Here is a 21,331-nt window from a genome sequence, read left to right as displayed (position 1 = left end):
GGGGGGGGAGGAGAGCAGTGAGAGGGGGCACCTTCGCCTCCCCCAAGGTGTCGTCAGCCAGGCCTCTTCACTTTCCTGCTGGAACTGCCAGCATGCAACAGGAGCCCAAGGTGCCCCCTCCACTCTCACCCCAGACACACGCGCGCGCGCACACGGACACGCACACACACACACACACACACACACACACACACACACACACACGCTGAGCTCCAGCAGAGGGCAGGCTTTTCAGTAGCTATTTCCGTAGCTAGCCGTTACACAGCGCAGACCTGTGGTCATTTTAGAAATATTAAAGGGGGAGGAGAAATAAACGCCTATAAGGTTGGTTGGGGGGGATTTAAAATTTAGGAAGAAATAAGTTTTAAAACGCAAAAGCAAATATATACTCATATGTACCTATACATATTCGTGTATGCACTGATGTGTATGTATTACATGAATACAGACATGCATCAGCACACCCCATACAGAGGCCTCTGCAAATCTGAGATGACCCTAGGGACACCACTTCTTTCAAAAAAGGCGGTTCCTGGAGATGAGTTGGCCCTGCCATGTGGGAGAAGCAGTGAAGGCAGATGTACCTCCAAGGGCCAGGCAGCCGGGTGCTCCCATTTCAGAGGGGGTACCATTTCCCCTACCCCCAGCCCATCTGCACGCAGAAGCCTTGTTAGCTAACTACGGAGGGCTCAGGGGCTTAGTAAGCGATGTAACACAGAAAGCAGGTGCACTTAAGGGCAGCCTCTACTCTGGCTTGGATTTACAGCCAGGGACGTGGGGGGACTTGGAGGAGAGATATGTAGACACTTGGCAGAGCTGTGGGTGAGAGACAAGTGTGGAGGCCAACAATGGCAGCCATTATTTTGATGTGGTATCTTTTGTTCTAGCTTTCTGTGTCCTGCCTATCCTTCCCTTGCTGCTCACCACCAGAAGGTACTTAGAAGTGTGGCAAGCTTTTGGGCTGACCCTGTTTGGCTGGGGATTTAGCTGGAAGGAAAAGGATAATTTTGCACATTGTGCTTGGAAACTTTTATTAGAAATATCTTTTCTTGGGGGGCCTCCCTAGTGTTACAAGGGGTTAAAGTGAAGCACTATGAAGCTCTCCACAGCCACTGCTGCACGAGTTTGATACCCGGCCAGGTATCAACTGGCTCAGCAGGCCTCTCCTGACCCGCCCGCTGCTCCCCTCAGCAGTATATTTCAGTAGATCTGCCTGTTCAGTTCCCCACTCTGTCTCTGGTGAGTCCTCTAGGCTCCCCCCCCCCACACCTCTGGCCTGCACCCCAGTTCTATGCAAAAATCCTGAGCCCCATCCCTAGAGATTCTGTTTCCATGGAAGGGTAGAGTCCATGAATTTGCATTTCTAACATGCTCCCGGTGATGCCAAAGCTGCTGGGCCAAGCACGTTGAGAAGCACTGCCTAGTAGAACACAAGGACAGAAATGTTCTCTATGCCGCAGCTAGGAGCTGCTTGTTCAACAGTGAGGTTCTACAGGGTCTTGCTCTTGCTCCCCACCCTCCCCACACTCCTTCCCACATGCACAACTGGCCTTGTTTCTACAAAAATAGAAGCCAACTGATGGGCTCCCGATAAATCTAGAACCCTTCCTACATCTTCCTTCACTTTCTACCTCATTTGAGCCCCCATTCCGTCCCTGCCATGCCACACATTGCCCCTGCTAAAGCTGCCGTGACCCCTGTGGTGCCGGCCCACGATCTCCCATCTCCGGCAGTGGTCCCCATTGTCTCCTACTTCCCTGCTCCTGCCCAGGCTCCCCAGCTAGCTCCTCCTGGCCCCTCTGTGAACTCTGTCTAGTGGATGGGTCCTGAGCCTTCCCCTCTTCCTAAAACTTAGGCCCCCCCACTTCCTTCCCTCCCTCCCAAAGGGGTCTCGCTTCATTTCCAGGGATTAAATACCCACAATATCAACAGCCCCCCAAACTTGCATCTCCATTTCCTACCTCTCACAGCACTCCAAATCCATGTGCCTCTCTGCCCAGCTGACATCCCCCTCCTGGGGGTCCTCTCTTGCCTGTTCTTTCTTCAGGCTGTGCAGTCTTCACGAATGGCCCCTCAGTCTGGCCAGTGTCCAGTCCAGAAATCTGGGAATCATTCTTGCTATGTTCCTCCCTCCTCGCCCCAGGCAATATTTCACCAATTCTTACCTTTACCTCCAAAGATTCTTATCCATCTACCCCGATAATCCTCTTCCAGCTACCATCGTCCTTCACCTGGACTGTTGAAATAAACTTGTAATCTCCCAGTCTACATCTTTCCACTCCATTTTATAGACAGCAGCCACAGTGGTGTGTGTGTTTAATGTAACTACATTCATATCTGTAGTAGATTCTATACTGTTGTTGTTTTTAAGATTTATTTATGCTCAGAAGAACTGGGGCATAGGCCAGAGGTGCAGGGAGTGAGAGGCTTCACCAGAGACAGTGAGAAGCAGAACAGGTAGATTTTACTGAAATCCACTACTGAGGAGAGCAGTGGATGAGACAGGAGAGGTCTCCTGGGCCTGTGGGTCAGCTCTTTGCCCAGGTATCAAACTTAGGACACAGCAGTGATAGTGATTGTGTGGAGACTTAACCCCTATTCTATGCTGTCTTATCTCTCCTTCTGGAAAATTCTCTCTTCAACTCTCATAGCTCCCTCCCCCCAGCCACTAGTGCTTACAAGGAGACAGCATCTGACAGTCAGAGCTTTTCCCAAGTTGTTTTTTCACTGAGTCCAAGGACAGCAAGTTCTTGCCTCTCTCTCTGATGGTAAAGCTGGTGAATTTGAATCAAGAAGTCTTTCAATAAATTCTCCTTTAGGGGGATTAGTTGGGATTCTATCACTTGCAATAAAGAACTACACTTCTACTTATACTCTTCCCAGAGAATGTAAATTCCTGCAGACAGGAATGTGTCCATCTCATTCTCCCTGTGTTTGCACTCAGCCACAGACCTCAGGCATCCAAAAATTAACTGTTGAATAAATTAATGAATATCTATAAAACTCAACTCAGAAGCTTCCCTGGTGGCACAGGGCTTAAAGTCAGTGCTACCAAGTTATCACCAGCCACTGAGGCATGAGTTCGATCCCCAGACAAGGGTGCTGACCCATATGGTACAGCTGACCTCTCCTGTCTCACCAGCTGCTCCCCTCCACAGTGCATTCAGTCAATCTGCCTGTTCTGCCCCCCACTCTGTCCCTGGTGAATCCTCTCTCCCTGTAATTCTGGTCTATATCCCAGTTCTTATAGGTGTAAATTTAAAATAAAGCTCAAAGACACTTCCTTGGAGCACCCCGTCACCTCCCATCACATCCCATCTCTTGTATTATCATTTGTTGTGTTGTATCTATCAGCAAATTGTGGGTTCCTTAAGATCAACTTCAATTCAAACATCTGCCAAACTGAGATTCAGGAACTGCTCTGACAGTAAAACTGGGATTCGTAACCCAAGCAGAAGCAGGCAGTTCCCAGATAGTAGATGTACAATATTTGCTTGTTGAATAAATAAAGGTGGCTGCAGTTTACAGACTATTTTGGCACTTTCAACACCATGTCCTGGCTGCAGTGGGCAAGGCAGGACTCCATGTCCACATTAGAGAAGAATCATGGATCATGTCACCTGATTCGACTCATCCCACATGCCAGACTTGCTGACATTCACATCCTGAACTTCAGTCGCGGTGCTTCCCAAACAGCAGCTCCTTAGCTCCAGTTGTCCGATCACTTCCTGGCTCCTCTGTCTCCCCCTGGATCATTCTGCACGTGTGGTGCCTGGCACAACGCCGCAGCCAACGCGCTAACCCAAGCGACGAGTGGCCTCAGCCTCGAGGGCTGATCCCCTAGCCCCGCCCAGAGCGTACCAGGATTTTTGGGCTCCTCCTCGCCCACCGGTGGCAGAGTGGTCACCGGCTTCTCCTTGGTCCCGCGATCCCCCTTCTTGCTCATTGTGCCAGAGGACTTCTGGGTCCCCAGACGCTGGGTCCTGGGTGAAGCTCCTGGCGCGCTCGCCTCCCCCGACATGGTGGTGCGGTCCTCTGCTACTTTCTGGGGCTTTCACGGGGGCGGAGACAACACGGGACTCTGTGGGGCCAGTTCACTGGGTCTCTACCCACCCTATCCTCCCGCAGCAGCGTCGCCTCCGCGTCCCTCTCCAAGACAACCGCTCACGGCGGGCGGGCCGGGAGAGGCAACCGCAGCGCGCACGCGGGGCCGACAGAGGGCGCCGCAGAGCAGGGAGGAGGGCGGGGCCAGGGTGACGGGTCGCGAGCGGACGCCCCGGGAAGGGAGGGGCTGTTGTGGGGCGTGGTCGGGGCGTGGCTAGGGCAGGCGCACCGCTGTCCATTTGTTCCGGAAACCCAAGCTAATGGAGTTCGCGGCAGTCGCAGGAATCTAGGAGGGGAGGGGCCGGGTGAGGGCAGTCCACGCTCCCGGGCCCGCCCCCCAGTCCTGAAAGGCTGATGCTCCGGATGGAAAATCCCAGAGACTCGCCTTGTTGACCTGGCACTAGATTTCTGTTCCCCACCCCAGCTATTTAGCCTCTGTAAACCCAGTTAATCCGCTAATGAATTGGTGAAGCGAGTGAAGCTTCCTAGTTTTGGGCTTAAAATCCTCAGGTAACTAGCCCTCCCTGGTGGCTCAACGGGTTAGGACGCTGCACTGCAGGTTAGCCGCAGACACCTCAGTGTGAGTTCGATTCCCGGTCCAGGAGGTGACCCACATGGCTCAGCAGACACCTCCTGTCTTGCCTGCTGCTCCCCTCAGCAGTGTACTCTGTTGTTCTGCTCCCCACTCTGTCTCTGGTGAAGCCTCTCGCCGCCCCTGAACCCCTGCCCTGTACCCCAGTTCTGTAAGCACAAATAAATCTTTTTAAAAAAAAAAGTCCTCAGGTAGGGCCCGCCCTGGTGGCTCAGCAGGTTAAAGCACAGCACTAAGAAGCTAAAGCCACTTAAGCATGAGTTTGATCGCTGCCCCAGAAGTGACAGACCTCTCCTGACCCTCCCGCTGCTCCCCTCTGCAGTGTGCTTCGTCAGTCAGCCTGTTCTGCTCTCCACTCTGGTGAATCCTCACGGCCCCTGCACTTCTGGCCTGTACCCCAGTTCTGTATGCATAAATAAAAACGAATCTTTAAAAAAAAATCCTGAGGTAATTAGACCCTGAGGCCCTGTTCCCCCTTCCAGTATTCCCCTCTCTCCTGTCTGCCTTTTGCCTCCAGCCTCTGTTCCCTGACTGCCCCGCTTTTGAGCCCATGTGCTGCTGTAGAAACATCATCATTTGGGGGTTGCAATCTATTGTTCTCAGAGCACACCGACAGCCCATCCATCTGAACACCTAACCAGCGTCACTCAGCTAATCAACCTTTTGGGCAACATTTATTGAGTGTCTTCTGTGTGACAAAGGAACAAACAGGATTCCTGTCTTCAGGGAACTTAGAGTCCAGTGGGGGAGGCAGAGATTAATCAAATCATCATATAAAGGAACATACTACAGAGATGCCCGCACCCTGTCCCTCTTCTGCAGGCCCCTGGTGAGTGAATATAGCTGTAATCCATTCTGTGTCAAGCAGGAGTTAGCAGTGTATGGGGGTGAAGAGCACACCAGAGATGCCAAGTCCCTTGGTAGAAAGAATGGGAGGACCCAGAGACCACTGGGTCACTGGGAGGTGAGGCAGGAAACACAATCAAGCTGAAACTGAAGAGACAGACAGGCCAAGTTAGCAGCACCTTTAAGACCTTTGAAAGTGTTGACGTTAGCCCAGGAACAGTGGGGCACTCATGAAGACTCAGGCAGGAGCAATCCAGCCACTTTATATATGTTGAGCAGTTGGTTGGAGGGGTGCCAAGTGAATACAGGGGCGGGACAGCTGGAGCTATCGCGAGAGTTAACTAGGTTGCTGACTAACTGGTAAATGTTTGGTACCTGGTTTCCCTCTGTAACCAACCAACCAACCAACCACACAGACACACATGCACAGCCCAGCCTGGGAGTGCACAGAAAAGGTACCCAATGTACATTTCTACAGCAATCTGAAGTCAGAGTTATCAGCAACATTCAACCCACCAGTTTATATACAGAGGGCCCAGAGCCCTCAGGGAGCAGTAGGTTGTGGAAAGGGGATGCAGTCTTCCTGCTGACCAGTCTCCTGGATGGGACCTGACAGCCAGTTTCCCTTCTCTCCACGTGCTTCCTCTGTGCAATGAGTTTATAAGCACGGCCCGCCAGTCCTCTCCCTGCTCCTGGCAGGGCACAGCAGGGTCTGTCTCCAGCCTTGAGCAGCAAGGCACAGGTGTGCTGGCATCTGCACAGCATCTTACTCCTCAGCGGTCCTGACGCCGGAGTGGGGGTGATGGCGGGTGCCGCACTGGAGGCAAGTCATAGTGTCCAGGGATGTGGCTGTTCTTGGGTGAATCGTAATGGCCAGGGGGTAGGCCTGGAGGCAGCGGGGGCTGGGAGCCCACAGAGTCTCGGTCTGGAGGCAGAGAAGGGACAGGATGAGGGGAGGTGGCTCCTCCCCCCCTTCCCACCACACTCTTCCCTTTTCCATCCTCTCTGCTCACAGACGGATGTGCCACGCTTACGCAGACACAGGCCAGTTTTGCAGCGCCTCAGCTGCAAGTAGGGCTGCTACCGCTACCTGCTCACCTCACAGGATATGAGGCCACTGACTCGTTCCCCACTTTTCTGGGTACCAACCAAATCCAAAATTGAGGTGCTGTACAGTAATGTCAAATCTTCAGCGATGCTGCTTCTCAAACATCAGGCCCAATTGGAACCCATGCCTGACCGCAAAGACCTTAATCTGGTCACATTATGCCGCCTCTATCCCTTCTCTCTCTATCTCCCTGTCCCAGGCATCCTCTAGCCCCTGCCCCAGGAGAGAGGGAGGGCTCACCATGGGTGAGAGGGCTGGGCTGCTCATAGGTGCCACTGTCTCTCTGTGGCTGGGGTGGCCGCAGCCTCTGGCCGTCCCGGAACAGAGGACCCTGCCTGGGAAGAGATCCTGAGGGAGGGCCTTTCATCTCCACATAGCTGCTCTCCCGGGGATTTCCTAGCAGGCTGGGCAGGTCCCGAATGGTAGCATAGGGGTTCTCGCTGCTAAGGGAAGCCATGCTGGCCCCCAGCCCCTCTTCAGAGATGGGCCCTGAGGACAAATGAAAGAAGTCAGTCTCGGGGGAGCTACTGGCTCCTCAGCTTCAGTTCAGCCCTCCTCAGCTTCAGTTCAGCCCCTGTGCCCAGACCTTTACTGTAGAATGGACCAGGGCCATTGCTGTTGCTGTAGCTACAGCTGTAGCTTCGATCCAGGCGGCTGCCACCTGAGGAGGGGGCAGCAACACATAGTCAGTCCCTGGTCCCCTCCCCAGGCTCCCACCTTCGCCACACCCAGGCCCAAACCCCAATCTGCAGACATTCACTCCAGTGCAACAGGAAGCAGGAAGCAGGCTCCACTCAGAGGCTTTACCCCTGTCCAGAGGCCCTGGAGGGGGATCCCGACGGTGTTTCCAGTCAGCAGGCAGGGTGGCGTGATTGTCATGCCCATGAGCTCCCCCTGGCCGCTCAGTGGCTTGGAGGCTGGCGAAGAGCTGACTGCCAGGAAGCTGGTAGAGGAAGGGTGGAATAAGAAAAGGCCTGGCAAGGGTGGAGCATTCCAGATTTCTAGAGAAGTAGCTGTGCACCCATCCGCCACAGCACACCCTCTGCTCCATTACTGACCTTGTTAGGGGGTGGGGGATTGGGTGAGCACTGAGACAGGGTGTGATAGCTGGGGTTGGAGTAGTAGTGGCTGTAGCTTGGAGGGACATCTGTATGAACAACAAAGGTGCAGAGTGACCTGCCTGGTCAGAGACAGTCCCGGACCCAAGACAGCTGATCTGTGTCAGGACATCAGTTTTCAGCCTTTCTGACTTCTCTTCCTCCCTCCAACACCCCACATCCCATTTTCCAAGTCCAGCAACGTGCCGCACTGGCCTCAGGCCTGTGAGCCAGCCTCTCGCTGGTGTCTTCCACTGCCACGCAGCTCACCTGGCATGACGTATTCGGAGCCATCCAGTCGCCCACTGCTGTAAGCCACTGCCAGGTGCTGGTGCTCCTTGCCTTTTTGCCAATGGCGATAGCCAATGAACAGTGCCACTAGCGCCACCACCAGGGACCCCAGCACTGCAATGCCAATCACTGCCCCCAGCGAGTTATAGGCTACTGGAGAGGCTGGCATCATGGTGAAGGGCTCCTGGCTTCCTAGTGGGGTAGAGTGGTCACTCAGGACAGCCTTTTGGCTCTGCTGGAGAGTCTAGGTTGCATGCACAGGAGAGAGTCCAGTAGGGAGGCAGAGTGGCATGAGAGGCCAAATACCAGCAAAGACCTGGGCAGGTACCTGTATCCTCACTATTCAACAGAAGAACTCACCAATCCTGCAGGGTGCACCACTGTGCCCTGGGGGACACACACAGGCCCCAGTCTCTGAGTGGCACCTCTCTCCAGGACCACACTGGCACAAATGAGAGCAGTTGGCACCAAACATCCCCAGAGCACAGCCTGGAAGGGAACAAAAGAGGCAGGCAGGGATCAGAACCACCAGGATACCAGTCTCCATCTTGGACTGCTAGGGGCAGGGTCATGGGGTTGCCCTCCTTTGGTACCTTCTGAGCACAGGTGTCCGGTCCAGCCTGGAGGGCAGAAACAGCTCCCATCCTGGGGGTGGCAGGTTCCGCCATGATGGCACTGGCAGGGCTGGACACAGTTGGCTCCCCAGTGTCCTGGAGGGCATGCTGCAGGAGAGAAGGGTCTGTCTGGCAAGGCAAGTCAGCCACTCCTAGATGAACCCCTAGTCCAAGCATCCCTGAAATCTCTCTCTTGATTTTGATGTCACAGGGGCACCAAGGCTAAGAACCTTCACACTAGTGACCCACAAGTGTGGAGAGTGGGGAGTGACCCATCTCTCCCTGAACACCAAGCCCGCATGCCCAGCACTACTTAAAACCTGCACTTCTCCATGCAGGGGCCACTTCCAAGCCATGTGGCCAGCCCTGGACAGCCAGAGGCTTCTAACTAAGTCTGTACTACTCAGATCTAGACTTTCTTTATTTTTAACATAAGAGAAAGAAAATGTCCATACAATTTAAGACATAACATTTGTGTATCTACAACTAGCAAACAAACTAGATGATTGGGTAACTAGATGTTGCCAAATTCTATGGGAAAACTTCACCAGATCACCACCCTCTACCCCATCTCCCTGGGAGCTGACAGCCAGTGTTTCATACTAACAGCTTTCTCATCTCCCCATCTCAAATGTGTTCTGCTCGGTTTGTTTGTAACTAATCTTTTCATACATATATATATATATAACTAATCTTTTCCATTTTTTCATACATATATATGTATGTATGTATGAAAAAATATATATATTTATATATAAAATTTAAGACATAACATTTGTGTATCTACAACTAGACATAAATATTTTATATATAAATATGTAAAATATATATATTTTTCATACATACATATATATGTATGAAAAGCCTCATGGAAAAGGTTAGTTATATATATGTATGAAAAGCCTCATGGAAAAGATTAGTTACATAGATATACATATATACATACATACGTGTGTGGGAGGGAAAGAAGTCATAAATAAAAACAAGCTGAAGAGCAGTCAGGAGCTGCTCTTCCCACCCTCCCACCAGAAGGTGGCGCTACTCTCCCTCCTTTCAGCCTTGCATCCCGAGTACCCAGACCCGTGCCTGACATGAGCATTGTCGTGTTTGAAGGACACAGTTTGGCTGACTCTGCAATTCTGGGCCCCGGCTGATAAGGAGGCCGTCCTTGGCTCTGTCCTGCTTATTGTATCTTTTCTTTTCGGACACTCTTCCACGACTCCTCCTCCTCTCTGTCCGCCTGACCGTGGCCCGGCCAATGGGCACTCGACATGATACCTTTAATGTGTATAAAAGTTCAGCTCTGAAATAAAATAGCACTTCTTCTTCTTCTTCCTTTTGGTGAACAGACTCACGGCGTCCGTCTTTCCTTCTGCCTTTTCCTTTCAGTGTTGATATAAACAACTAGGTCCAGAGTTTTTTCTGCCAGGAGTAGCCTGAGCCCGTCCCCCCCCCCCCCCATACACATGCACTCACACACAGGCGTCACCACGTACGCTGGGAGCAGTCGGGGCCTGTCCAGCCGGCCAGGCAGTAGCAGGTCCCGTCCGAGGGGTGGCAGGAAGAGTGGTTGGCACATTTGCAGGGCACACAGCGTTTGCCGTAGCGGCCAGGCTGACAGGCTAGGGGAAAGGGCTCATGTGACTGGGAAAGAGGCCAACCCTCCACCAGCCCTTGAGCCCACCATCTCCTTGCTCCTTCCCACTTCAACTGGTACAAAGACTGAAGTCAGCAGAAGAGACCATACTGGATAGAATAGGGGCTTCTGGCAGCTGACACTTCCCTGTACCTACTGCTGGCAGGCAGGGGGAGGGGAGGGAAACTCACGCCTCTGGCAGGTGGGTCCCCGGAATCCAGGGGCACACACGCAGTTGCCATTCTCAGGAATGCAGGTGCCACCATTCTTGCATGTGCAGGTGTTACTACAGTTGGCTCCCCAGAAGCCCTCAGGGCAAGGCAGGTGACAGCGAATACCTGTGGGAGATAGGGGTAGGCGCGTCTGGCCTAGACCCACCCCTTCCTCTGAGGGTTCTGGACAAATTCCCTGTGGGATGCGTCCCCCAATTCCACAGTCGGGCTGGGATCTGAATGCCCAGATGCTCACCCATCCAGCCAGGTTGGCACTGGCAGTGTCCATGAACAGGGTCACAGCCATCGGAGTGGTCACAGTCACAATGACCGGCACAGCCTTCACCAAACTGTCCCTTCTTGGAGAGAAAAAGGAAGGGAGTGCTGGCCAATCACCCTAGGGCAGTGTGGGATAGCATGCCCTCCCCAGCCCCAGGGAGGCAGGCTATTGAGCACTCACCGGGCAAGGAAGCTGGCAGTGGGCCCCATGCCACCCAGCGGTGCAGGTACAAGTTCCAGTTTGGGGGCTGCAGGCTGCTTTATTGGCACACTGGCAACTGGCATTGCAACCAAAGCCCCAGGTTCCAGGTGGGCAGGGCAAGGAGCAGTTACCACGTTGCCAACCTGGAAGAGAAGCCTTGCAGTAGACACGGGGACTCAACTCCCCTCCTGAGCAAGTACACTGGGCATTGGCTGTATCAGGTCTGTGCTATGGAGCCGGGGGTGGGAGTGGGAGTGGGAGTGTTCGTGGCTGGTACAGAAACAACACAGAAACTGTTAGATGTTGGACTTCAGAAGATGTGCCACTCTCTTGTGGGTCTTGGTTACCTCTTCTGCAAAATTAAGAGGGTTGGTAGTAAAAGCCAATGCTTACAGAGTCCCCAACAGGGTCATATGTAAGACAAGAGGGAGGAGTGGGGGCTGGACACTGGATTTTGTTAAATAAAGTAGCAAGTTAGCTCAGCAAAATACACCTGTGTCGGCATGCAGCCTAATGGCTCCTGGAGGCCTTCCCTGGATGCTGTCCTTGTCTGTATGACTGTGGGTGAGGAATGTTTACCAAAGAGGTGCCTCTGGCCTGGGCCTTTAAGGACAAGCAGGATTTTTGTGGTTGAAGAAAGCGAAGTAGATATTGCGGGAAGGAAGTCGTCTGGCTCCTTTCCCAACGTCCAGCTGCTGTCCAGTGACTCCAGTCCACCGGCTGTCGCTCCCGGCCCCGGCCGCCCTCGGCCCGCCCACCAGTTGCCCCGCCCTCCCTGGGCCCCGCCAAGCAGACCCGCCCCATTACCTTCCTTGCAGACGCAAGTGCCGTCTACTGGCGAGCAGGCCAGGGCGTTTTCGCAGGAGCAGCGTGCTGAGCAGTTGACTCCGTAAGTGTCAGGTGGACAGAGGCTAGCGCAGTGCGGGCCCTGGAAGCGGGCGGGCGGGCGAGCTAGAGTCGGGCGGCCGGCTCCCCCGCCAGCCCGCCCACCCTCCCGGCGCTCCGGCCCCTGCGCTCCCCTAGCTTCTCGCAGCCGCGCGCCTCACCGTGTAGCCGGGCGCGCACCGGCAGAGGCCGCTGTCCGCCTGGCAGACGCCGCCGTGCAGGCAGAGGCAGTGCTCCTGGCAGCCGGGCCCGTGCGTGTCCCGAGGGCAGCTCTCATTGCAGTGCAGCCCGGCCCAGCCCGGCCGGCACGAGCACTCCCCGCTCATCGGATGGCAGCTGCGGGCGGAGGCGGGCATGCGGGGAGGTCTGAGCCCCGGTCCGCGGGACGGCCACCCGCGTCCCTCCGCATGCTGGGAACCGGGCTCACCGAATCAGGGGCCACACTGTAGGTCTTCTGAGCGCGACCCCTCCCCTGCCCAGAAGCCTCTCCTTTTTCCCTCCGTGGCCCCCACCCCGCCCTTGGGGGCGCCTGGACGCTTTACATGCCTCAGGAGGCCTTTCCCACTGACCTCCAGGCCCTTGACCAAAATGCCCCCTGCCCACCTGAGACTGTGCTCTGGGTCGCAGGTGCAGGGCGCCTGGCAGCTGAGGCCGTAGAGACCGTCAGGGCAGAGACGCTCGGTGCAGCGGTCCCCCGTGAAGCCATGTTCGCACAAACACGCCCCGTTGGCCGCAAAGCAGCGGGCACCAGGGGCGCAGTCACACGTCTCAGCACAATCCTGCCCGAAGTGGCCCACGGGGCACTCTTCCCGGCACCTGGGCATCCACTTAGTGAGCCAGACCTCCCCACCTCCTCCTGGGGCAGCCCTCCACCCCCTCTCCTGCCCGCACCAGCTCCACTCACCGGTCCCCGGTGAAGCCAGGTGCGCAGAGACACTGCCCTGTGAATCGGTCACAGTGACCTCCGTTGTGACAGCGACATTCCAAGGAGCAGTTGGGGCCATGGAAGCCCTCAGGGCAGGGCAAGGAGCAGATGGTGCCCTGGGTGGGGGTGAGGGGGCTGGACAGAGCTCCAAGCACCCAGTGCCCTTGATACCCCCCTATCCTGAGACCTCTCCAGGGTCAGAGTCCAGCCCTCACACAACCCCAGAGCCCAACAGAATTCTCACCAGACTCCCACCCCACACCCAAAACCCTGCCCACCCTTCATACCATCCATCCAGGTGGGCAGCTGCAGGAGCCCTGGCGAGCCTGGAAAACACCCCCATTGTGGCAAGGATGGGTGTGGAGGCAGAAGAAGCCATCAGTCCTTGGGTGACAGGGCACCTCACAGCTGCTGGGCAGAGAGCAGGTGAGTATAGAGAAGCAGTACCTGCCGTCCCCTCTGCCGCCGAGGCCAACTCACACTGGTGTACCCCAGGGGAAGGCTGACCTCAAGGCTTGGTGGGTCCTTTCTGCCTCCCGTGGTGGGGGCCCGAGAGTCAGAAACCAAGGCTTTGTAGGACTGGGAAGTGGCAGGGACACCCAGCACATGTCCCCTACGCCCTCTGCTCCGCCTCCACCTTTGTTCCCCTCTTTGTCTCTGGGGAACCCCTTCTGCCTGCAGCTGGCTTACCCTGGAGTTTTCCCTGAATCTGCATCCTGGGTGGGCGCCTGGGTGCCTCTCCTCCTTCCCATTACAACCAGCTCCCTTTGCACCTGAGCGCTTGTCTCTGCCCCACATTACAACATATTTCACACACATGCGAGCTCATGTCTTCTCGGAGGCCCTTCCAGGCAGACAATGCTGTTTCCACTATACAGACAGGAATCATCATGGTCCCGGGATGTCATGGTCACGGGAGTCAGTGGTTCACTCGAGGACTCTCACAAGTGAGTGGCAGGGCTGGGGCTAAGCTCTTGGCTTCCCAATTCCCTCCCCATTTGGGACCCTGTCTGAGCCCCTTATACCACCCCCCAGGCCTGTGTGGTCCTGTCCGTGACCCCACTAGTATGCTATGTCCCTCATTCCATACCTGGGCCCAGTTCTGTCTGGGGGGCAGAAGCAGGCTCCAGTCTGGGGATCACAGGGTGCCCCTTGGCACTGACAACTGAACTGACAGGCAGGGCCATAGTGGCCAGGGGGGCAGGGCTGAAGGCAGTTTGGGGGCTGCAGGCCAGCAGGGCAGGAACAAGCCCCACTCTTGGGGTCACAGGAGCTGCTGTTGCCACAGCTGCAGGGTTTGTCACACTGTGGCCCCCACACTCCTGGGGCACATGCTGTGGGATAGGAGGGTAGAAAGGGGTCACCACGGGTCTCACCCCTCCCCAGTCTCACATTAGTCCCCACCCCCCACCTCCTCGGTCCCTAAGCCCAGCCAGGACCACCCTGTACCACATCTCTGGGAAAGGAGAAGGCGCCAGCGATGGGTCCTAGATACCTGGGCCCTGGTAGGGAGGGTGTGCCCAAGGGACACACCCCCCGAAGCAGGAGAGGGCACCCCCACAGCCACCTGCCACTCACCGCTGGAGCAGTCATCACCTCGCCAGTCTTGCTCACACTGGCACTGGTTGGGCGCCACGCAGCGGCCATGGACACACTCCTGGGCGCAGAGTGCTGAGGCAGAGGCGGGCGTAAGGAGATGCCCCGCCCTCCCCAAGCCCCCACCTCCAGCTCCTCTTCTTCCCACGCCAGGAAGGGGAGACGTGAAGCATCAATTCTGCCACTAACATGCAAGAAAGATGGGGCAGCAGCTCAGGTGAGAACATGACAAGACCTTGGGATTCCCAACTCTCCAGCCCCTTTCTGTGAAATCACCTTTTTGGGGAAATGGGGAGAGGGCTCCTCAGACATTGGGGCCATGTCCGGAGAGGGGTAGGGCCCCTGGGTTGGTTGGGCTGCACTGGATGGCAATGGGCCAGGGCTGACAGAGGGGGACAGGAGGACAGCAGGCTCCAGGCCAGGGGTGCTTAGAGTGCTGGGGGGTGGAGACAGGAAGCCACAGTCAAGTCAGAGAAAGACAGAGACAGGGAGACAAGGGCCGGAAGATTCACCCAGCCAAGACAGTGTCAGAGGGGAGGGCGGCCTCCAGCGGGGGTGGGGCAGACAGGCACGGAGACTGCAAGAGGAGAGGGCAAGCTCACTGACCTAGGGACAGGTGGGGAGGGGCGGGAGAGAACCCCAAGAGCAGATGGGAGCAGGGAGGAGCTAGGAAGGGGGGCTGGGCGCTTCCCAGCTCGGTCTCCCCACCCGTGCCCTGGCCCGGCTCAGGACTCACGGACACAGGCCCCGCTGCTCTCGTAGAAGCCCCCACAGCACTGCAGGCGCCTTCGGTGGTCTGTCTTCACCACCTGGCGGTACACAGTCCGGTAGACAACCCTGGAGGAGCCCACAACTGGCCTCAGCCCTCCCTGCCCAGCCCCTGCCCAGCTCACCACAGCCCTGGGGAGGCCTGGGCACTGCCAGCACTCTGGGGGCGCCATAGAAACACCCGCTCCCTCCTTGTCCCACCCAGCCACACGCATTCACATGGCACACACTGCCCGAGAGGCCCTCTACCCCTGGCCAGGAGTCTCCTCCAACCCCCAAGGATCCCCAAGGAGATCAGAGACAAAGATGGGGTGGGGGGCGTGGGGGGTGGACAGGCAGGCCGGGGAGACAGCTACCCGGCAGCCATGGGGGCGCAGCACTCACGTGGGCTGGGGGCAGGCTCGCTGGCTCTCCCAGGGCCGGCTGCAGGGCTCTGAGGGAAGCAGACTGAAGGGGCGGGACTGGGACTCCTTGGTGGTCGTGGTGAAGCTACAAGACGGAGCAGAGTCAGGACCCAGGGCAGCTAGAGACCTAAGTGGCCCGTGGCATGATGGAGCTGCAGGAAGCGGGGGCCTCAGGGAATTATTACCCCAACATTTGGGGTTGCTCCCTCAAGGCTAAGATTGGTTAAGACCCTGTCCCCTCAAGTCTGGGTCCCTCCAGAATTAGGCTATCCCAGTGACCCGCTCAGAGCCTCCGCCTCACCCTGTTGGATCTTCAGTTCTTCCCTCCTCCCCCTGCAACTGGGAGATGAACTAGAACTGACTTTTCAACCCAGCTAATGGAGATGAGCATGTGTGGCACATCCCGCCAGCTCCCGGCTCCTGGGGTCTGGTTCCCCAGCCCTGTGCCCTTTGCTTTCCTGGGCTGGCCTGTCTTCTTATTCACAGGGAATGGCTCCCACCCTGCCCTCTGTCCTCAGGGGGGACCAAACGACAGGGATAAAAAAAGGATGGGGTAAAGCCTGGAGATTGAGACAGGGTCAGAGATAAGGGTGGAGTCAGGCAGCTCTTGGTGGGGATTGGAGAGAGCTGAGCTGGGAAGGAAGGGGGGAGGCAAAGAAGGGAGCAGACAGAGAAGCCCAAGTGCTGAGAATGGGGAGCTGGAAACGCAGAGTCCCTGAGGTGGAGCAGAGGCCTTTCTCGCCTTTCTCACCTTTCCCAGAAGCTGCAGGTGTTGGGGTCACTGGGATTGAGTGTTCTCGTCAGGACCACGCCCAGCGACAGGAGGAGGAGAGAGCACAGAGGTGCTGCCATGGCAGAGACCTGTGGTGGGCCAGGGGACTGGTGTGGGCCAAGGGGAGACTGCCAGCCTCGTCCTCCCTCTAGCCACGAGCTTCCTGCTCCAATTCCCCGCCCCTAACTCTGAGTCCTGACCTGGTGGTGCCCACACCGTTGAGACTTCCTCATTGCGTGCTCTCCGCCTCCATGTCCACCTTGAGTGTTCATCTTCCAGGGTCTAGCCCATGTCACTCCTCTGCTCTGTTCCCCAACCCCACAGGCAAACTGTACCCAGCCAGCCCTTGGAGGGGGCCCAGCACCATTCACTGAGCACCACTGTTGCGGTGTCCCCCACACTGACCTGGAGACGGAGACCCCTGCTTTTTCCCTCTGAACCCCCAGCCCCCACCCAGGGCACTTGGCTTTTTATGCCAAGGTGTGACATTAGAGCAGGATGCTAGGGGGAAAGATGGGCTGGTCTGGGCTGCAAGAACTTTCCAGTTTCAAACTGGAAACAGTAACGGAGTCTGTTCCCTGGGGTGGTGAGCTCCCCATCCCTGGGTGTGAGCAGGCGGAGGTCAGAACCCCTCTGGCGTCAGAGGCTTTCTGCTACAGGGGCAGGAGTCAGCCAGGTCCCCGCGGCCTCGGAGGAGGCCATGTCCGCAGCTCGCCAGGCGCTGGAGAGCCACTGCTCACACCCCCCAGCTCCACGCCAGCCATGTCACATGCATAGTTTGAAACCAGGCTCAAGGGTTTCTACACGCACCCCAGGACAGCCCCAGGTGCTGGCACCGATGTGTTCCCCAGCGTGGCCTCAGGTTTAAGGGGAAGCCACCCCCCTCCCTCTGGCCAGTCTGTCTGAAAATGGGCTCCTCCCATGGCCAGCACCCCCTGGCTCTGGCTCACCCAGTGGGTGGGAAGAGGGTGGGGGTCTCAGATGAGTCTATGGGGTTCATGAGCCCGGAGAGAGGGGCTGGGCTCCCTGCTTGCCACCCCCACACCAGTTCCAGATTCCGTGTAAAGTTCTCCTAAAACTTGCTCTGGCTCTCTGCTCTATGCCTCTCCAAGGCACCCACATCTGCTTACAATTTTTCCAAGAGGAGAGAAAGGTCATGGTTGCTGGCCCCTTAGCCCCCTGAGTATCTCTGGAATGCCTGCTGCCTGGCCCACCCCTCGTGGGGGGGGGCGGGCAGGGAGGGGCACCCCCACCCACACACTCCCAGGGTCCCTGCTGCTACTGCTCCAATCAGGAGCTCTCCCTTGCTTTCTCCCTCAAGGTTTTCAGTGAGAGGCGTGCTCCCCAACTCAGCCCCCTCCCCCCCACAGTCCATCCCACTAGTAACCCGCCCACGCCCACGTTAGTCCCCACTCTCTCCTCTGCTGTGCAGCCTGCCTACCCCCCCCCCCCAGGTTTCCTCCCTTTCATTGCAAACCCCTCCCACACCCCTCCACCCCAGAGCAGCCATGTCACTCCATCCCTCTGGCTGGTTCCCCTTACAGAGTACCCTCTCCCCTCCCCAACAAATCTCAACCTCCAGCTTTCTTTGTGGTTCACATCCCCCAAGTAACTCAACAGGCCTTTATGGCATCCTGAAGCCTGAAAAATACTGGGGGACCCTGGTCCTGCTAGACCCTGGGCCGTGGCCTAAGAAGTCAAAGTGTGTCCAGGGTCTGGAGTTTGAAAGCAGGGAATGGAATCACGGTTAAATGGTGACGTGGGGCAGCAGCAAGGAGTATGTGTGTGTGTGCACGTGTGTGTGTGTGTGTGTGTGTGTGAGGGGGGCGCTGAGGACAGGTGAGGGCAGGGCCAGAGCTTACCTTCCCAGCTGAGCACTGTGGCCCATGCTGAGGGGACACTGGGCCTGTCCTCAGGGAACCAGGCCACACCCAGAGGTGTCCTTCATATGCCATCATATGACCCCAGAGCATATGCCAGCACCCCATTCATGCCCACCCTCCCAAATAGAAGTGGCTCCTTCCTTCCAACTTCCTCAAACTACCCCCTGCACCCCTGCCCTGCTCTGGCCACATTCCTAGGGCCAGGCCCACCTCCAGGGTGAACCCTAGCCAGTCTCAGCTGACCTCAGCACCCTTCCTCAAGTGTGCCTGGCAGCCAGGCCATGGGTCCAGCCCTGAGCCTGCACACTCCTTGTCTCACCCCCAGATTTCTCTGTGCTCCACACCCCCCCACCCTGCCTCCCCGCTTAGAGCCTTGGATTAGAGTTTGGTTTATCTGGACTGGGGATCATCACCCTTGCCCCTTGGTAAACCTCATCTACAGCCACACAGAGACCCCTAGGCTTCTGGATCTGTCCCATAGCCACAGTGAGGTGGACAAAACTTGCAACAGGAAGGGCTTGAGCTGATGAGGCACCCAGAGGGGCCATGTTTCAATAGCTCGGGCTGCAAAGCCAGAGAAAGTGTCTCCCATTTACACCAGCCCCAGCCCTGGAAACAGGAGTCTTTCACCGCCTCTCAACCAGCTCTTGGAGGAAAAGGTTCATGGGACTTTGAGGGGCTTACAGGTGGGAGGGGAGGAGGTGGCAGCTCAAAGTCCCCATTGATCTCACTGCCAGAGGCTAGCTGGCTGCAGGGGTGGGAGGAGTCTGTTTTCCCAAAGGGACCCAGTCAGGACTGGAGTAGGAGGGCAAGAGTTAGAGGTAGGGCTGGAAGCCAGGGTGGGGTTCACGAGCAGTGGGTGGTCTCAGGGAAGGGCCAGATGGGTTGGGCATTCCAGCAAGAAAGATAAGATGTGGCCAGAGCAGCCTTAGTCCCTAAAGAGGGAACAGGGGCCAAAGGAGAGCCCCAACCCCAGCCTGCCCCCACCCCTTGCTTGTTCACCAGAACCTTTGTCCAAGACAAAGTGCTGGGAAACGGAGGCCCTGGCCCACCCTTCCCCAGCACCCCCAGTCCCACCAGCACTGGACCTAAAGGGCTTTAAACTAGACAGCTACTGGTATCCCCTTCTGCCCAGAGACCCCCCAGTTTACTCACTAAGAGGGACCCCCATTTCCCCCACTGCAGGCTCACTTCCATACAGATGCACCCTCCCCCTCCCCACTCAGCTCCACTTCCCCACCCAGTCAGAGTTGGTGGGGTCCACACTTCCCTCCCAGGAACAGCAATATGACCCCTGTCCCAGCTTGGGGCAGTGCAGGCACTGAACGGTTTGCATCCATCATTTCGATCATTTCCTTTACAGCTTAATCAACCCATGATGGTAGGTATTATCATTCCTCTGGCACAGAGAGGGCAAGTCACCTGCCCAAGACCTCACAGCCTGTAGTATCAGAGCTGAGCTCTAAATCCAAGCTGCCTACAGAGGCCTCCCATGCTTCCATCCTTCCCCAGCAGAATCCCACGGGTCTGTCTTTAATAGCCTGTTATGGGGAAGGGGGGAGCCTGGCAGGGGGCCTGACAGGAGAAGGGGATGGGGGTGGGGGCTGCCACAAGAATGATCAGAGCCGTGGGAACTGGGATGTGTTTACAGTCAAGAATGAGCTGACACTTCTCTCTCCTCTACCTCGGATGCAAAACAGCTGGGCTCCTGCCAACCCTCACCCCCAGCCCCCCAGTCAGTCCCCCAGACCTCCAGCCAGTCCCCCAGCCCCACACAGGCCCACCCAGCTTTTCTCCATGCTCAGCTTGACTGGAGTCCTCTGCACCCTCGCTGTGCCCAGCCCCTGCTAAGAAGAAGAAAAGGAGCTTGGGGCTGGGGTCAGAGTGGACAGAAGAGGCCCATTTGTCTGGAAGGCAGAGGAGTGGGGCTGACCGGGAGTGAGTAGCAGAGGGACTTCCCGAGCCCCTTCCAGCCCTGGGAGTTGGCAATGCCGAAGGGTCTCTGAGCTCTGCGGTCCCCTCCTACCCCATCCAGGCCCCTGTGGCCCCAGCTCTCAGTTTGCTCAGCTATGAAATGGGGGTGACAGCAGTGGCTTCCTTGCAGGCGTTATTGGTGAATGAGTGACTACAGTGAGGTGTTTAAAAGCAGTGCATGGTACACTCAGTTAACAGCGCCATCTCCAGGAGGGTCTTCCAGCCCCACCCGGCCACCCGGCCCCTTCCCCACTCCCTTGGCCTCACACCCTAGGAGTATCATTTCCAAGAAAAGCTGAATCTTGTTTTTATTTCTGAAGAACCCCCAAGATGATCCGGGAATGGGAATGAGGCCTTGATGCTAACGGAAAGGAAGTGGGGGTAGGAGGGGGCTGGGCTCCCCAGGGAACCTGATCCCCCAGAACCGTGGGCTGCCGGCCAGGTGCATCTTCAAGCCAAAAGCAGCTGAAGAGACAAGATGCCTGAACTTGCCTCCCCCCGCTCCTGCTTTGGCTCCTCTCTTCTCGGTCTCCCGCTTGGCCCCTTCTCATCTTGGAGACCAAAGGCTCTAGTACAGGGTGTCACTCACAACACCCTGGGGTGTCCCCAGGCTTGTCACCCCAGCCTGCCTGGCCTGCATCCCCTCTTGTGTAAAATGGTAGAATGAGCCCCACACTTCCCAGGCCCTGCTGACCCGGGGAACACACCCCGAGGCAAGCGGCTCAGGGGAAGTGTGCTGTGGAGAAACAGAATCCCCCAGTTTACTCACTAAGAGGGACCCCCATTTCCCCCACTGCAGGCTCACTTCTTCCCATACAGATGCACCCTCCCTCTCCCCACTCAGCTCCACCTGCCCACCCGGTTGGTCAGAGTTGGTGGGGTCCACACTTCCCTCCCGAGAACAGCAATAGGACCCCGCCCCAGCCTGGCCTTTTGACTTCATCATCGTCAGAAATTCTCTGCCTTTTTCTCTTCTTACTCCATCAGTTTGTCGGCTTCTGTCTCTCCTTCCTAGCACGGATGCCATGGACAGCTGTGCAGTCTGTTCACTGCGCTAGGGCATCTGCTTCAAGGGGCGTGGAGGCTGAGCTCCGCACTCACCCCTCAGCTTAGTGCCCTGACTGCCTTGCGGGGGGGTGGGGG

The 21,331-nt window shown here is 56.8% G+C and overlaps 2 protein-coding genes across 8 annotated transcripts in view; both read right to left on the bottom strand.

The window, feature by feature from the left end:
- LRRC71 (leucine rich repeat containing 71) overlaps window positions 1-4,169 on the bottom strand; it is an 11,249-nt gene extending 7,080 nt beyond the window's left edge. For all 4 annotated transcript variants that reach the window (XM_012733425.1, XM_012733426.1, XM_012733428.1 and 1 more), the window contains exon 1: window positions 3,862-4,169. In XM_012733425.1, coding sequence (XP_012588879.1) covers window positions 3,862-4,021 — 160 coding nt within the window. In that variant the 5' untranslated portion in view covers window positions 4,022-4,169. The remainder of the gene's footprint in view (window positions 1-3,861) is intronic.
- Window positions 4,170-5,366: 1,197 nt separating this feature from the next.
- The window catches only part of PEAR1 (platelet endothelial aggregation receptor 1), a 19,930-nt gene continuing 3,965 nt past the window's right edge, over window positions 5,367-21,331 (bottom strand). The window contains exons 1-23 of one of the 4 annotated variants that reach the window (XM_012733420.1): window positions 16,532-16,660; window positions 16,311-16,420; window positions 15,540-15,644; window positions 15,124-15,224; window positions 14,370-14,462; window positions 13,882-14,125; window positions 13,079-13,202; window positions 12,771-12,907; window positions 12,470-12,682; window positions 12,028-12,202; window positions 11,789-11,909; window positions 10,961-11,124; window positions 10,757-10,859; window positions 10,480-10,626; window positions 10,149-10,274; window positions 8,632-8,760; window positions 8,399-8,527; window positions 8,018-8,230; window positions 7,709-7,797; window positions 7,458-7,593; window positions 7,237-7,311; window positions 6,891-7,139; window positions 5,367-6,467 (exon numbers count right to left, since the gene is read on the bottom strand). In XM_012733420.1, the coding sequence (XP_012588874.1) occupies window positions 6,316-6,467; window positions 6,891-7,139; window positions 7,237-7,311; window positions 7,458-7,593; window positions 7,709-7,797; window positions 8,018-8,230; window positions 8,399-8,527; window positions 8,632-8,760; window positions 10,149-10,274; window positions 10,480-10,626; window positions 10,757-10,859; window positions 10,961-11,124; window positions 11,789-11,909; window positions 12,028-12,202; window positions 12,470-12,682; window positions 12,771-12,907; window positions 13,079-13,202; window positions 13,882-14,125; window positions 14,370-14,462; window positions 15,124-15,224; window positions 15,540-15,644; window positions 16,311-16,420; window positions 16,532-16,603 (3,207 nt within the window). In that variant the 5' untranslated portion in view covers window positions 16,604-16,660 and the 3' untranslated portion in view covers window positions 5,367-6,315. Of the gene's footprint in view, window positions 6,468-6,890; window positions 7,140-7,236; window positions 7,312-7,457; window positions 7,594-7,708; window positions 7,798-8,017; window positions 8,231-8,398; window positions 8,528-8,631; window positions 8,761-10,148; window positions 10,275-10,479; window positions 10,627-10,756; window positions 10,860-10,960; window positions 11,125-11,788; window positions 11,910-12,027; window positions 12,203-12,469; window positions 12,683-12,770; window positions 12,908-13,078; window positions 13,203-13,881; window positions 14,126-14,369; window positions 14,463-15,123; window positions 15,225-15,539; window positions 15,645-16,310; window positions 16,421-16,531; window positions 16,661-21,331 lie in introns of those variants that run through there. The other 3 variants (XM_004693862.2, XM_012733422.1, XM_012733421.1) reach the window with 3 other exon arrangements.

Source organism: Condylura cristata, unplaced genomic scaffold, assembly GCF_000260355.1.
Source record: "Condylura cristata isolate star-nosed mole 26May11 unplaced genomic scaffold, ConCri1.0 scaffold00040, whole genome shotgun sequence".
Taxonomy (NCBI): Eukaryota; Metazoa; Chordata; class Mammalia; order Eulipotyphla; family Talpidae; genus Condylura; species Condylura cristata.
The sequence above is the reverse complement of the archived record's forward strand: the minus strand, read 5'-3'. Positions and strand labels throughout refer to the sequence as shown.